The 16231-nt window shown below is 46.9% G+C and overlaps 1 protein-coding gene across 1 annotated transcript in view; it reads left to right on the top strand.

Annotated features, from left to right (window-relative positions):
• MOCS1 (molybdenum cofactor synthesis 1) overlaps positions 1-15498 on the top strand; it is a 103202-nt gene extending 87704 nt beyond the window's left edge. The window contains 1 exon segment of the mRNA XM_029592933.1: positions 11251-15498. Within this exon segment, the coding sequence (XP_029448793.1) occupies positions 11251-12137 (887 nt within the window). The 3' untranslated portion in view covers positions 12138-15498.
• The last annotated feature ends 733 nt before the right edge of the window (positions 15499-16231 follow it).

The following is a 16231-nucleotide window of genomic DNA, read 5'->3' as shown; positions in this document are numbered from 1 at the left end:
ATAAGGGTTTAGCCCTCAAGTTTCTCAAGGTTCAACTAGCAGCTGTCTCCTGTTTTAGGGGCAAGGTTTCTCTGTTGCCTCCCACCCAGATATTTCATGTTTTTCTTTGAAGGGAAAGGCACATTCAGCCCCCCAGTGGAATTTGAATCTTGTTTTTCAGGCCTTGGTAGATTTCTCCATTTGAGCCTCTTAAGCAGGCATCGCTGAACGGTATTTCTCTGAAAATGGTCTTTTGGTAGCTATTTGTTCAGCCAGCCATATTTTGGAGTTGCAGGGTTTGTCATGCAGAGTCCATTTTTGTGTTTTTCACCACATTCAGTCTCTGACCTGTCCCTTTTTTTTTTAATCAAGCTGTGTATCTCTGCCGGCCTTCTCTAGAAATGAAAGTCAAAGTAAAGAGAGATCTTTATTTCTAGATATTCATCAAGCCTTCTTGCGATACTTGGAAGTTACTAATTCTTTTCAGAGATTAGATAAGCTGTTTGTGCTGTATGGGGGTCCGTGCAAGGAAGAAGCAGCCTCTAAAGTGACTTTGGCTAGGTGGATTAAAGAAACAGTTTTATCAGGCGATATCCTGAAGGGTCGAAACGTTCCTGAAGGTCTTCATTCTCGCTCTAAGAGAACTCAAGCATCATCATAGGCAGAGTTTGTGACATTTGTAAGGCGGCCACTTGGTCATCCTTACACACCTTTATGAAGCATTACAGATTGGATCTATATTCCAAAGAAGCTGCTGCAGTTCTCAAAGTGGCCCTGATGTCTTCCTTAATTAGGCTTGAGTACTTCCCATACATCTGGACTGGTATAGCAGGATGACAGGGAAAGAGAAATCTGTTCTTACCTGATGATTTCCTTTCCTTGATTCCTGCTACAGCAGTCCTAGACGTTAGAGGTCTGTAATATATATTTCTTTATTCTTCTTGTTTCATCCCAGAAAGTTCCTGAGTTATTATTATGTAAGCACTCCTTTTAGAGTATTCCTATTCTTATCTTTTATACTGTTCTATCTGTGCTGGGAAGAGGTTTTGCTGAGAGGATTCTTATATTGAAAAAAAAAGGTTCTGATGGATACTTTCTAGTTATTACTGGCTTTGGCTGGGCTGCATCGCTGTATGTATAGGATGATGGCGTGTCACAGGAAAATCTGGGTCTCCTGTCTCCATCTGCTCACGGGGGAGGGGGGGAGGGACCTTGCATCTGGGCTGGTATAGCAGGAATCAAGGAAAGGAAATGATCAGGTAAGAGAGACTTTCTCCATATTGTGCAGATTCTGAGACAGTGCTTGGCTCATGGCCCAGACCCTGTACTGTGTTCTTAGCCAAGACGTAGTTTGAGCTGTCTCCGTGCCCTTTCAAGTGCTGGCAGAGTTTACGCTGGCCTTGCCAAACAGACTGGCAGCTTGTTACTTTTAGTAAGTGAGCTTAAGCGTGGGTGAAGGGTGGCAAGCTAAAGGTTATTTCAATTTCATATCTTCCTGTTCCTTCAAAAAAAGCCTGGAGTGAATTACAATAAGCAAAATAAATGATATAGTTTAAAAAAAAAAAGAAAACGCCCCCGTATACAATACAACTTAATCTCAAATTAAACATCTCCATCAATCCTTACCCACTCTCCCCAACTAAACAACCCTAATCTCCAGCATAACTCCAAATGCTAAACCAGTGATGATGATAATAAACTACACTAAATCCAGACTAACCAGCTGTGTAATTGTATACACCCAACTGAACTAAGCTCCAAAGGTTTGCACGAACAGCCGTGACTTCATCTTAAAGAAAGTAATAAAAAAAAAAAAAAGTGATTCCTGTTGCAGATCTAAAGGCAGACCATTCCAAAAAGCTCTTGCTTCATAGAGGTCATTTTAACCTCATATGAAGATAAGAAGTTTCCATACTGGGTCAGACCGAGGGTCCATCAAGCCCAGCATCCTGCTTCCAACAGTGGCCAATCCAGGCCATAAGAGCCTGGCAGGATCCCAAGCATTAGATAGATCCCATGCTACTGTTGGACAGTTGATAAGTAGTGGCTCTTCTCTAAATCTACTTGGTTAATAACAGTTTATGGACATCTCCTCCAGGAACTTGTCCAAACCTTTTTTTAAACCCAATTGTGCTAACTGCCTTAATCCCATTCACTGGCAATGAGTTCTAGAGCTTAATTGTGTGTTAAATGAAAAATAATTTTCTCTGATTTGTTTTCAATGTGCCACTTACTAACTTCATGGAATGCCCACTAGTCTTTGTATTTTTTTTAATATGGATAATTAACCAATTTACATGTACCCATTCTATTCCACTCGATTTTATAGACCTCTATCGTATCCCCCCTCAGCCATCTCTTCCCCAAGCTGAATAGCCCTAACCTCTTCAGCCTTTCCTCATAGGGGAGCTGTTCCATTCCCCTTTATCATTTTGGTTGCCCTTCTCTGAACCTTTTCCAATGCAACTCTATCTTTTTTGAGATGCAGTAAATAGAACTGCAATCAGTACTGAAGGTGCGCCCTCACCATGGAGCAATACAAAGGCATTTCTCAGATGTTGTTTGAGTCTATCTTGACCTCCATTTATTTACAGAGCCTGAATGTGCTAGGAGCTGTGACGATGAAAGCTGCTATTTTCTGAGCCAGCAATGAACGGTGTCTGTCATTCTCTGGAGGACTGTGAAGAGTGTCTGGCAATCTTATTTTGTTAATCGTTTTATGTGTTCAGTATAAGAACATATCATAAGATTTGCCATACTAGGTCAGACCAAGGGTCCATCAAGCCCAGCTTCCTGTTTCCAACAGTGGCCAATCCAAGTCACAAGTACCTGGCAAGTACCCAAACATTAGACAGATCACAAGCTACTATTGCTTATTAATTACCATAATAGCAGTTTATGGATTTATCCTCTTGGAACCTATCCAAATCTTTTTTAAACTCATTTACACTAACTGCTGTAACCACATCCTCTGGCAATGAATTCGTGAGCTTAATTATGCACTGAGTGAAAAAGAATTTTATTTGATTTGTTTTAAATGAGCTACTTGTTAACTTCATGCAGTGCCCCCTGTCCTTCTAAAGTAGCACATTTAAAACCGTAGAAAATTATTTTTCACACAAGGCACAGTTAGGCTCTGGAATTCATTGCCGGAGGATGTGGTTAAGGTGGTTAGTGTAGCTGTGTTTAAAAAAAGGTTTGGATACGTTTCTGGAACAGTTAAACTGTCTTTATAAAATATTATATTGCTTTATTTATTTCCAGTTAAACTATTATTACTTTATTTAGCACTATGTTAAATTGTCAATCAGTTATACTGTTCCATATGTTCCTCGGTTCCATGTAAAGCTCCGCTCTCTGTTGAGCAGTTCTTCGTTTTATGTAAACCGGATTGATTTGTAGTCCCTACAAGAACTTCGGTATATAAAAATTAAAAATAAATAAATAAATAAATAAATAAACTATTAACCAAGTAGGCTTATGGAGTAGCCACTATTTATTTCCGGCATTAGTAGCATGAAATGTATTTATTGTTTGGGTACCTCTATTCTGGATTGGCCACTGTTGGAAAAAGGATGATGGGTTTGATGGACCTTTTGGTCTGACCCAATATGTCAGTTTCTTATGTTCTTCATGGATTATTCCCTAGTCATAATCCTATTGGAAAGGGTAAATAAACATTCCTTATTTATTCGTTCCACCCCGCTTATGATTTTATAGACCTCTTGTTTTCAGGGCACTGGACGTGTGTCTTGTCCTTTATCCATAACACCTCTAAATCTTCTCTCGGTCTGAAGAGCTTGGCCTTTCCTCATGGGGACCCGAGCCGTTCCATCCCCTTTAGCATGTTGGTCACACTTCCCAGTAGCTTTTCTAGTTCCACTGTATCTTTTTTAATGCAATAATGTATGACCTACTTGCTCTTTATACTTGCAGAGTAGGTTGTGTGTATGCTGTGCGCATTAACTGCAAATTCCTTTCTGGAACAGTGTCTGCAATTCTGCATTTTGCAGGAAATACCTTGCAAACATATTTACAAAATCAATTTGGCAGAGCTGTTCAGGAAACAGATTGTTCTTCTTTAGTCACAGAAAGCATACGCATGTTGTGTTAAATCCACTCGCATAGTAAAGCATTATCGGAGCTTGGCAAGGTAGTTGCAGTGAGGATTCAGAAAATAACTCCAGCGAATGCAAGGCAAAGAACTCCTGACAGTCCTGGGACAGATGTGAAACGCGAGTCAGGACATGTTGGAGAAGGGATGGGCAACCTGTGGCTCTTTCATGTGCAAAACGTAGCTCTTGCCCTACTGTCCCCATAGCAACTGCACTGCCCAGGACAGGCGGGGAGGTGCTGGGTAGAGGGTGGGGGAGGAAAGTGTATGGGAGGGCAGGGAAGAGGCGGAGCGTGTGGAGCAGGGGGATAGGGTTGCTGGACAGCGGGTGGGGAGATGGGGGTTTAAGTAGCAGAAGGGGTGGGGTGGAAGGGGTTCTGTTAGGGCCACTGAGCCTCCGTCATTGTTCTTGTGTGGGGGGTGGAGGATGTGCTAGGGCAGGAGGTGGAGGGATTGAGAGAGATTGATGGCAAGTGAGTGGGGAGGACCAATGCAGACTGGGGACAGGATGGAGGATGAAGAGATTGGGTAAAGGGGGACTTGTGGGGAGAGGGTTGGGAGTTGGAAAACAAACTGGTGGAGATGGTGGAAGGATTGAAAGACACAGACAGGTTGAGGGATGTGAGAAAAAGTGGGGGGAGGGATTGAGAGATGGGGAACAGAAAGAGACTGCTGAGCACAGGGTGAGGGAACTGAGAGCAAGAGAGAGTGGTGGGAGGCTTGGGAGAGACATTGAGTGGTACAGGTGGGGGGGGGGATTGAGAGAGACTGGTGGAGAGCTGGGTGAAGGACGCTGGGGAGATTGAGAGAGAGAGAGAGAGAGTTTGGTGAGGGGACTGAGAGGAGGACAGAGACTGATGGAGCCAGGGTGGGAGGATTGAGAGAGACTGGTTGGGGTCAGACTAGGGCAGTGATGGCGAACTCCGGTCCTCGAGGGCCACAAACAGGCCAGGTTTTCAGGATATCCACAGTGAATATGCATGAGAGAGATTTACATGCTCTCTGCCTCCACTGTGGGTATCCCGAAAGCCTGGCCTGTTTGTGGCACTGGAGGACTGGAGTTCGCCCTCCCTGGGCTAGGGGGTAGCGATAGATACTGATGGAGGTGGGATCCTGACTCCTAGCCTTGTGGAGTTACTCTTGGTTCTGCACCGGCTCTCATTTTGTGTCTTCCCGCTCAGTGGTTCCTCAGTTTCCTTTTTATATTGTCGCGAGGACAATGATCGAAGGCCTGTAGCCGCATCGCTGATAATTTTAGTGTGTGTGTGTTTTTTCCATCTCCGAGAGAGGCGGAGAAGGGAAGGTACACGCGGGTATTTTATTTTGAAATCCTTCTCTTGCACCGTGTTACCCGTGGGAGAGAAGGTTTATTTATTTATTTTTAGATTTTTATATACCGGTGTTCCTGTATTAAAATACAGATCACATCGGTTTACATTGAAACATAAAAATAATGCCAAGAGGCGGTACATATAACAAGGTTATAGAACTTGGAAAACATGGTGCGAAGCGAAGTGCGAAACATGGTGCGAAGTGAAGGTGCGAAGCCCGTCACTACTTTTCTACCAGCTTGCCCGCTTTCTTTGGCGCTGCTGCTGCTGCTGGGGTTTCTTTTCCATGACGCTGAGGCGCAGAGAAGCTGCGGTCAGACTGACTGCTCGCCGTGCAGCGAGCCCCGGGACCAGAGAGCAGCGCAAAATCAGGACTGCCCGGTTCGTTCACCAGCAGAAGTCTTTCTAAGCCCTTTGAGGCGCGGGGCTGGCCCAGTAGTGACCCAGGAGCCTGGACTCAGAGTCGGTGGCGGAGAAGATTCTTCAATTCGTGTTCCCAAGGCTTCGCACCTGATTTATTATTTTTTTTAACTTTTGACAAATCGCTTTTATCTCCCAGCGCTCCTAGAGCCCTGTTGAAAACAAGCGACTGCTGTGACAGCCAGAGCAAGGTCTCAGAAGTGCAGCTTCTCGTAATAACCAAATTATATTACTTTCAAAGAATGTGTTTGTCAGAGGTGAAGGAACCACGGCCCTTGCTTTCGTGTTCTCTGATGCCGTGCCAGGTGAAACGCGCCTTAGGAAAGCCGAGCTTTTGTAGCGCTCTTCTGTTCTTCAGGACAAGACGGTGTGTGGTGTTTTTCTAAATATCAAAAGGTTTGCCAGTGCAAATGGGAGGCTGTTGGTGCGGCCCTTTTTCAGCCGGTCATGGATGAGTTCCACGCTTCCGTGCTGCTCTTCCTGCTCGTAGCCAAGTCCTAGCCCTGGGGGTCAGGCCGTGCGGGGGAGGGGGCTCGGGAGAGCCATAGAGAGACGGGCATCCTGCAGGAAGGTCGATCTGTGCTACAGTAGCAGTGCTCCCTGCCAAATTGGCTCCTGTGGCTCTCCCAGTTTGAAACGCACGTCATCCAAAGGTCAGGAAGTCCAAGAAAGGGAAGAATGAAACAGTCATCGTCCATCTGGGAAAACGTTTGACCCTGCAATCTTGATGCTTGCTTGGAAATGTAAAGATTATTGTTCAGGATCGGCAGTTGGGGAAACGTAAGGCGAGGTAATTGCTTCAGATTGTTTTCCCCTCCTCTTCCTCGCTTCCTTTGCTCTGTCCCCGTCCCCCCACCCCCCTTATCCCACTACCAATCACCTCTTTCTGACAGCTGTCCCACTAATGCAGAAACCAAAGGCGGCCAAGACCTGGGGAGGAAGTCTGCTGAGCCCACTTCTCCTCCTCCTGCTCTCCACCCAGGACCCACGAACCCGGCCAGTTGGGTAGAGGACTTAAGCGTTAGTCGTCATCTGTACTTTGAGGGTCTCCTAAGTCTTCGGCGATAATGTGGAAATATCTGCTCAACTCCCATCCTCGGGCTGCTGCCAACCTCTCCCCTCCCCAACCACCGTGCGCCACAGGCCACCACTATCCTGCTCCCCCTCCCTCCCTCCTCATCTTTGCTCCTGCAAATTCCTCACCCCACCAGAGGTCATAGCTGCCCCCTTCTCCGTAGCCCGCGTGCCCCTCTCTCGCCTCCCTCATAACGCTCCTGTCTCGCTGGTTGGCGCTCTGCGAGTCGCATGGTGCCGTCAGCAGCTTGTTTCATTACCAGAACCACCTGATTCCACGCAGGTAGAGCCACCGGAGTATCGGCAGGGAAGAGGAGGTGGCAGGAGCTGCTTTTCAGTCGAGGCTGATAGGGGCAGGAATGAGGAGACAAAAACACAGAGGGGGGGGGGGGGCAGGAGAGGTAGCAACGTGATGAAGGAAGAGAAGAAGACAGCAGCAGCCTAGGGATGAGGGAGGCAGGTGAGAGGTGGGAGCAGTAGTCTGGGATTGGGCGGGGGGTGGGGAGAGGCTGGAGACTGTAAGATAACAGTAGCCTCTTTTGGTGGGGAGGGGGGAGGAAGGGATAGTAGACTGAAGGGCAGAGATGAAGCAGGAGAAGAAGAGACTGGAGGACAAAAGGGGGCACCTTTTGGGAAGGGAAAAGACAGATGGGTGAGGAGGAGGGGACAGAAGACATGAAATGAGAGAGAAAAAGGAAAATGTTCTGAAATGAAGTAGGAAACATTGAAAGGAAGTCATTTATACATCTGCACAAACAGTGAAGCCATTTATGTTCAAGCAAATATTGAGACCTTGGGTTTTCATCACAGCTCCATGTAAAGTAATGCGAATAGACCAAACACAGCCGTAAAACCAGACTTTCCATCCCTTGCCGCTAAATCTGCTTCTGCCACAGGAATGCAGAGGCCATGGTCAAACGACAGGCCCAGCTTGAACTCTCTTCGTGTACTGTAGACGCTCTTCCAGGCCGGGCTGAACCGGCCTTTTCTTAAGAAGACCACAGATAGTGCCGGGTGCTGCTGGAGAGTGCACGTCTCTCTGACAAAACGCCTTACTCCGGTGTTGGTGGACACTGCTACTGAAGATGCCATCTTTTGGATGAGAGGTTAAACTTGTCTGCTAGTAATATAGTGGACGATGGCACCAAAAGACCACTTGACCCCTTCATCCTTCCCGGTTATTCCTGTCCACGTCACTAAGAATATATCTCAGCTGCCAGTCATAGAAGCTTGACCACTTGTAGGATGTCAATCCTTATCCAAGCCGGTTTTTGTTTCCTCCTTGTTGGTTCTGTACTGTCCTGAGAAGGTGCGCTTACAAGATCCCATCCTTAATCCAACACCCAGCCTCGCTAAACAGCTACCAAAACTAGTGAGGCTGGTGTCGAAACATGCACCTCATGACCTGGGTGGAGGGCACCAGACTTCCACCAGCCTATCAGCGCTGACCCGATTGGTTTCTGGGCAGTTGTATCCTGCTGGTACCGACCCAGCTACCCCATGGCCTGCTGTGAAGCTAGGTGGTGCCTCCTTATCTCCCCCTCGTTTCCTCCTTATCGCCTGCCCACTCCTAGCAGCAGTTATTTGCAGAGGAACCTGTTAATGTGAATGCTAAAGGAGTGTGACCAGGCCTTGTGGCAAGTCTTAGATGAGTTGGAAGGCTTATCCAGCACAAATGTTTATTTAAAAGAATAAATAAATAATGTGCTATAGGAGTTTTCTGCCATGTATTGCCAGGTTAGTGGTAGTGCTCCATCAACAAGTTAGCATATAGATGCAAAACAAAAGTTAAACTTGAGAGTCCTAAACAGAGCTTGTGACCCATAACTGTCAAACGTCATCAGTGATAAGCATGAAGTTTGATTTCTGTAGCTTACGTTGAGAAATCTGGGTAAGATACCATGGAATAGGGGAACGAGTGCTGTGAGCTGTCATGGCTGCCTCATGTTGTGTCCTGTCCACGCTGTGAAAGTTCGTGTTCATCCTAGTGTCATTGCTGAACTCCAAACCGTGGAGCTTCCCACTATAGTATCACCCAATAAACTGATACAGACTTACCAACCACTGCACGTTCTACTTCTTGTTAAACTTCTTGTTAAACTTCTATCATCCTCTTCTTCTACTCCCAGTTAGAACCATCCTTGTTTTATTGTAACTGCTTTTTCTGCGCACTTGTTATAATTTGTTATATTTTGTAAATGTATACTCATGTTATAGTTATGTACGTTTATAATTTATTGATCACCCCTTGTTTTATGTAAACCGACATGATACGAACTCTGTGAATGCCGGTATAGAAAAAACTCAAATAAATAAATAAATAAATAAATAAATAAATATAGGGAAGTAGTGTTGTTGTGGATAATAAGCACCATCCTGTTCACATTAAACTAAGAGCACGGTGCGTTCCCATTGCTGGACAGGGCAGTGTGTAATTGTGTGGCATATCTACCAGCTGTGCTTAGGAAGGACAGGTCCTCATTTTGGGTGGGAAGTGAGATGGCCATTTTGTTGCTCTCTTATCCAAGAAGGTTTCCTCTTCTGCAGTTCATTTCCACGGAGGGAAGAAGGCACTTGGGAATGCCTTTTTATTTAAAAGCCTTCGTGTAACTCTTATTAAATTACTTAGTAGAGTGTTTAAACTCCATCGACATCTAGTAGTATAGAGAGCTCCACATGTTTTGTCCCATTCTCTAGGCCTTACACTCTGGGGCCATCAAGGAACTCATGTAAAGCACTATGTCTGTGCTCAGGGTCTCGGGCTGAACAAGGATTTGCCGTATAGAGTACTTGTTATGTTTCTCTGGATGGTGCGTATGCATCGATGGGTCTCAGCAGGGGAATGGTTAATACAGAAGGTGAGCGAGGCATTCCTTGTTCAAAGAGTAGCAGTGGGTTAAGGGATCCAGTTTAGCGAGGCCATTCTTTTATTAAAGATCTATTTATTTAAAAAGATTTCACCGTTCAGGGAGATGTGAATTTTGCTTTACAAATTAACATCAGAAAATGGGAAGAGCCTTCAAAGCAACAGGGCCCTCTTAGAAACCTGTCCCGCTGAGACATTAAACTCTCTTCCCCGCCCATAAAACCGTTCTGAATTTCTTTTGCTTTTGAAGTGGGCGCATTCTTACCTGGCCTGCTTTGCTGTGGGCCTTCGGACAAGTGCAGCGAACTTCTTATTGGTCCCTCAGGTTTATTTATTGTATTATTCCAAACTGGCGAAACACGGGGTCCGTGCCGGGGGACTTTCCTTCTAAAATCTTGTAGATATACACGTGGAGTTGCCAATTTGGAATAATACAATAAATATATCTGCGGTTCGCTGCACTTGTTGTGTGCACACTGATACTGTTGAGTGCAGTATTTGCTCCAGTAATAGTATTGCTATGTGCCTGCCTCCCCCATGTCTCTCTGTATTTATAACCTGCACGTTACAAGACGGTTCGCGGCATCTGCTCTGTCCTTCTCGCCTCACTCTTGCTGTTTGGCAAATAGCAATTCCAAGGTGCAGAAGGAAAACTGTTACCAACTAGAAGCCTGTGAGAAGTGTGGTGCAGGTCACATTTAAACCGGAGCGTTTTGGGGCTAATTCTAGAAACAAGGAAATAAGAATTATTGGTTGGTTTATGTAGACAGGGTGGGCAGGAGAGCTTCTCTGCCGCTCACTCGGATCTGTACAGAGTGCTGTTACCTGAGGTTTTGGACAGTGTATATGTGATTTTGATTGTTTGCCTCGTTGCTTCCCTTCAGTATATGTGCTAAGAGGAGGAGAACTGAGGTAGTGGAAGACGATCCTTGCATAGCAATTGCCACAGTCCCTTTTCTCCCATTCCTCGCAGCAGTGCTAGCTTCTGAAAGAGCAGATTTCAAACCTCTCCTCAAGGGCCACCCATCAAGTCTTATTCTCAGGAGATCCATGTTGAATAGGAAAATATATCCCAGGCATGCCAAGTGCATGCAAATATGTCTCGTGCACTCATTGTGGATCTCCTGAAAAGCCTGACTGGGGATGATTAGTCGTGTCCCTGAGGGCACGTTTGAGAGCCACTGGTCTAATCTAGACCAGCGGTTCTCAACCCAGTCCTCAGGACACACCCAGCCAATCGGATGAGTGTGTCCAGAATGAATATGCATGAGACAGGTTCACATGCAGTGGAGACGCTACATGCAAATCTGTCTCATGCATATTCATTGTGGGTAGCCTGAAAGCCCGTCTGGTTGAGTGTGTCATGAGGATTGGGTTAGGTAGCATACACCATTTTCATCCATTAGTTGTACGTTAATTCATACCTTTTTAATCGCTTATAATTTTCCATTCTCCTCCCTCTCCAGGAGCAGAGCTGTGGCTGCCGTTGCTATCCCTTGCCTCGCTGCAGGATCATCTACAAGTGAGTTGGGGACACTGGCCAACCCGGCAGAGCACAGAATTCTGCAAGCAGATGATAAAAACATTTAAGAAGAGCGTGTTTACAAGGCAGGATACCCTGCCAGCATCATCTCCCAAGCAGGAACTCTCAGCTGTGACCCTGTCTCCTCCGCTGAGAAATTACTGTAATTACTACAGGAACCTGAGCTCCAGCTTGGAGTCCAAGTGCCTTAAGACAACAACTGCTTCCTGTCAACATACCAGAGGGATTGCTACAACTATTTACCAGAGGAAAGCTGAGGAAACGTCGTCAGAAGAGCAGGATTGTGATACTGGTGCTTCTGGCCTGGAACGCCCCTCCGCCCTGGGCAGACCATCAGGTCACCTGACGCACATTGATGCAGAAGGCAAAGCCACTATGGTTGACGTTGGTGGGAAGCCGGATTCCCTGCGGACAGCCATCGCCTCGGCGGTGGTCCGCCTTGGCCCTCAGGCCTTCAGGATGGTGCAGCAGAACCAGCTGAAGAAGGGGGACGCGCTGGCCGTGGCGCAGGTGGCAGGAATCCAGGGAGCCAAAGAGACCAGCCGCCTGATCCCGCTGTGCCACAACATCCCCTTAAGCAAGGTGGACGTCTCCCTGAGGCTCGACGCCGGCCGCTGCGCCGTGGTGGTGGAGGCGCTGTGCCGCGCCCGGGGGAAGACGGGCGTGGAGATGGAAGCGCTGGTGGCCGCCGGCGTGGCAGCCCTGACCGTGTACGACATGTGCAAAGCTGTGACGCACGATATTGTGATCGAGGAGGTGAAGCTGCTGAGCAAGACAGGAGGGCAAAGGGGGGACTTCAGTCGCTCTTAGTGCCCTTCGGGGGGGGTCAATCCATGTCAGCCCGCTCTCCTGGTAAAAGGCAAGATTACATAGGCAGTGTGTGTCCATGTTTTGCTCATCAGCGTTATTCATACAGTCTCTTCCTGTTCCCAGCGGCAGCACTCCCCCACTGGGTGCTTGGCTGCTGCTGGAAACAGGATACTGGGCTTGCTGGACCTTTAGTCTGACCCAGCATGGCAAGGGAAGTCTTGCCTCACAAATTAGCTACATCTAATGATTGCCATTACACCCCTGCATTCAGTTACGGATGCATAATGTTTGTCCCTACCTCCTTTGACGACGCAGATAGCTCTTGAGACAGCTTTAACGCACTGATGATTTGTGTAGCACAAATTTCAGATGATGACGTGGTTCTGCACAGTATTGAGTGGTGAGAAGACCTGTGGGGTTTGAGCCACTCCAGCTTTTCCCTGGTCAGAGTTGTCTTTATCACATCATCTGGAGAGCACATCAGTATCCCAAGTGCCTGGTTCAACCAGTTTATCCCAGTGCTGCAATCTGTACCATGGGGAAACTGGCACATTCTTCCCTGTTTGTGTATCTCTACATTTCCTGGTAAATAATCCTGGATCTCGGAGTCCTGTCTCCTCCCTGCAGAATTATTTCTGCAGTGCTGTTTCTTGGTTACATTCAGTAGGGGTCGCAGACATCAGGTAGAGGGGAGGATTCAGGGGCACTGTGCCGGGATCCACTCATTCCAGCCATAATATTTACTTTTTCACCAGGGATTGCTCCTCCCCTCCTAATTAACACATCGTCATTGGACAGGATTTCCTTGCTGTGATCAGATGTGCCTAACTCTTTGAAAGTGGACCAAATTCCACAATACTGACAATACTGGTAGTGTATGCTTTTCTTTTTAGGCAAAACGCCTAACGTATGGCCATCCAAATGCTTTACTTAAGCTATTTTGTGCCATGTTGGTGGCTGTGCATAAAACCCTATTAACCACTAGTTAAGATCTGCATACTTAACGCCTAAATATGCGCACACAAAATGTTATATTCAGTTTGTCCATTTCCTCTTTTTTTTTTTTGTGTTCAGTTTCAGTAGTTTTGTGCCCAAATGTGTTTTGCTAGCATAAAATTTGGTTTTATGTGCATAAAAGATTTAAACACTCAACCTGCTGAAACACATGAAAATGAACACCCATCCCTGCTGTGTGCTGCTGAGAGCTGTGATTTTTTTTTCTAGCGCAAGTTAACAAATTAGTACCCTGCCGGAGTATTTCTTTTTTTTCTAATTGCTGATTATGTATAATATGTTTTTTATTGAACATCCCCCTTGATTTCACTGCAAAAAGGCGATTGATCGAACTAACTAATTTAGCTTTTCTGATATGATGACTTGGGAGTAAGTTTCAGAGGCAGTAAAATGGCTGTAAATAGCCCCCGGGAGGCATGCACAGGACACAATTTCATGCACACTTTAGATCAGTGGTTCCCAACCCTGTCCTGGCAGTCGGGTTTTCAGGATATCCACAATGAATATGCATGAGAGGAAATGTGCATCTTATGAAGGCAGTGCATGCAAATTGTGTCTCATGCATATTCATGGTGGATATCCTGAAAACCCGACTGGCTGGGGGGGGGGTCCCCAGGACAGGGTTGGGGACCCCACTGCTTTAGATTTAAAAAATGCACATGCACAAAGGTCAGCTGTAACTGGGTGTAAATGCCATGCAGGGCTCTGCACACCCCTGCAAAATCTCAAAGCAGATCTAAGCCTATAGTGTGCGGCTAGAAATCCCCTCCCCCGGGGTTTAGCCTGTGCGGGCTATTTGAGAATGACCTTCTTTTAAATCTGTGTTGTAGCTGTGCCTGCACACCCAGTCTCCCTTGCTGAGATCACGACTTACAGGGATCAACATTGTTCTGCAATAATGTGTTCGGAGGTTCGCTTGGCAATTCTTTGCCAGCCCTGCAGTGGCTTCTGTATCCTTAGCGCCCTCCCCCGTCCCTTTATTCCACCGGAGCTCAGAATTAATGGTGGACTTGTGGGACCTGGCACAGACACAAACTGGAGCTTCTGCAGGTTAGATTTGTGCAGCAGTTCCTCATGATATCCACTGACCCCAGGCAGTGTCTCATGTCTCATCCTAATCCATTCTCCTGAGCGACGGCCCCGTTAGCAGCACCTCTCCTCCTTTCCTTCCTGCATGTAGTGCGACGTTACAGGCCACCGCCTCACCACCACTTTGCACATCGCTGGTGGAAGCGCTGCGTGGAGAGGTCTCATTTCACTACACAGGTCATCTTGAAAGATTATGAGCCACCTTCAAATTTAGCCTTGATTTCTGTTCCCTACATCGTTTCCTCCATATAAAGATTATATGTTTTTATATATGAATGCAATCGCCGGCCCTTCAGAATGTTTTAATACAGAGCTCTCCATGTAAAACATGTCTGTGTGCGTTTATAAGTACACAGATCGTACGTGAGAGAGATACTAAGTGTATTTGGGGAAGAATTGGTAGGAGGAGGGTTTGTTAACGATGCACTGCACAAACATACAGGCCGATACAATAAGACGTGTGGGAGAACGGGGGCTCCGCGGTGAGCACCCACTCTCCCAACGCGTGCCCAGACACCTCTCCCGGGCACGCGATCCTGTATTTAAACGAGGGGGTCGCGCTAAAAAAGGAGGCGCTAGGGACAATAGCGAATCCCTAGCATCTCCTCCTCAGCGGAAACCCAGGAGAGGTGGCTCTGTCAGCGGGTTCAGGAAACTGATGCTCAATTTTACGAGCATCGGTTTTCCGAACCCGCTGACAGCCATCGGTTAGAAAACGCACGCCGGTGAAATTGAGCGTCATTTTCCCAACCTGACCGGCTGGCACTTTTTTTTTTTTACACATTTTTAGCTGCTCCTCCAGTATTTTTAGCTCCTCCTCCAGTATTTTCTGCTTTTCTGTACACTTTTTCGGGTTGCTTAGAATTTAATGCCAGCCCTAATTTCTGAGAGTAAAATGTGTGGCTTGGCTGCGCTTTTTTTTTTTGTTATCCCGGGTGCATAACTAATAGCCTCATCAACATGTATTTGCATGTGATGAGCACTGTTGGTTTCGGGGGGGGGGGGGGGTTGGACACGCGTTTTCAACACGCTAAACCCCTTACAGTAATAAGGGGTGGTGGATGCACATCAAACACTTTACTGTATCGGCCTGATAGGCAGGTATCGGGGATTAAGCAATGTCAGAAGTGTGTGTGCATTTTTAAAGGTGGAACTGGACACACAGCCTAATTTTTCTCTGTGTCAGATGGTATCGCATACTCTGGAATCATTTAAGATTTATTTTGTTCTGCAGTTTTAATAAAGATATATTGTAATATTGTGTTTGTGTGCTTTGTGTAAGTGGACAAATCCATTGTAACCTTATAGTTTTGGGGTTTTTTTGGCCTAGAAACTTCCTCCTGCACTTCCTTGCCATTGCAACTGGCCTCAGGTGGGCTACGGGGCAATGATCCAGGAAAGTTTGTTTGTTTTATTTCCCTTCTATTACCATCGCCTCCTCTCTCTCCGAGCCCCCAAACATCATAGTGACAGGCCGAGGCCAGGGGCTGCAGACGGCAGCTCCCTCCAGAAGCCACTGTGCGTGCACCCTGAGTTCAGCCAGTCGCTGTCCTGGTTGGGCGATGGCAGACGCACACCCTCCCCGAGGTCCCTGTGCCTCCCAGGCTGGCTGGGGGATGGAAGATCTGAACTAGGCCCCTACGTGCGGCGGTGCTCAGCACTCCCACTGCGTGGGATACAGAGCCTTCCCCCTCTAGGACTGGGTGACGTGGGGGCCGGATGTGCCGCAGGATGTGTCCCATTTTGTGCATGTGAGACAGAGCTTAGTACACGCGTCGCAGGAAGACAGGACCTCTCAGCTCTAGCACGGGGCAGATAGTCCTACAGAGTGGGAGGGTGCGTGGCTGAGTACAAGCTCTTTCACCCCCTTCCAAACCCTCAGTGTTTATTACAATTCAGATGCACAGTTGCATAGCAATAAATGTCCTTATTTACCAGCTCTGTTAGCACTGCGTCACTTTCTAAAGGCCCTGGCCGTTGCGGCGCTAGTC

The sequence above is a fragment of the Rhinatrema bivittatum genome, chromosome 3 (genome assembly GCF_901001135.1).
Source record: "Rhinatrema bivittatum chromosome 3, aRhiBiv1.1, whole genome shotgun sequence".
Lineage (NCBI taxonomy): Eukaryota > Metazoa > Chordata > Amphibia > Gymnophiona > Rhinatrematidae > Rhinatrema > Rhinatrema bivittatum.
Note: the sequence above shows the minus strand (reverse complement) of the source record. Positions and strands in the feature narration are given on the sequence as shown.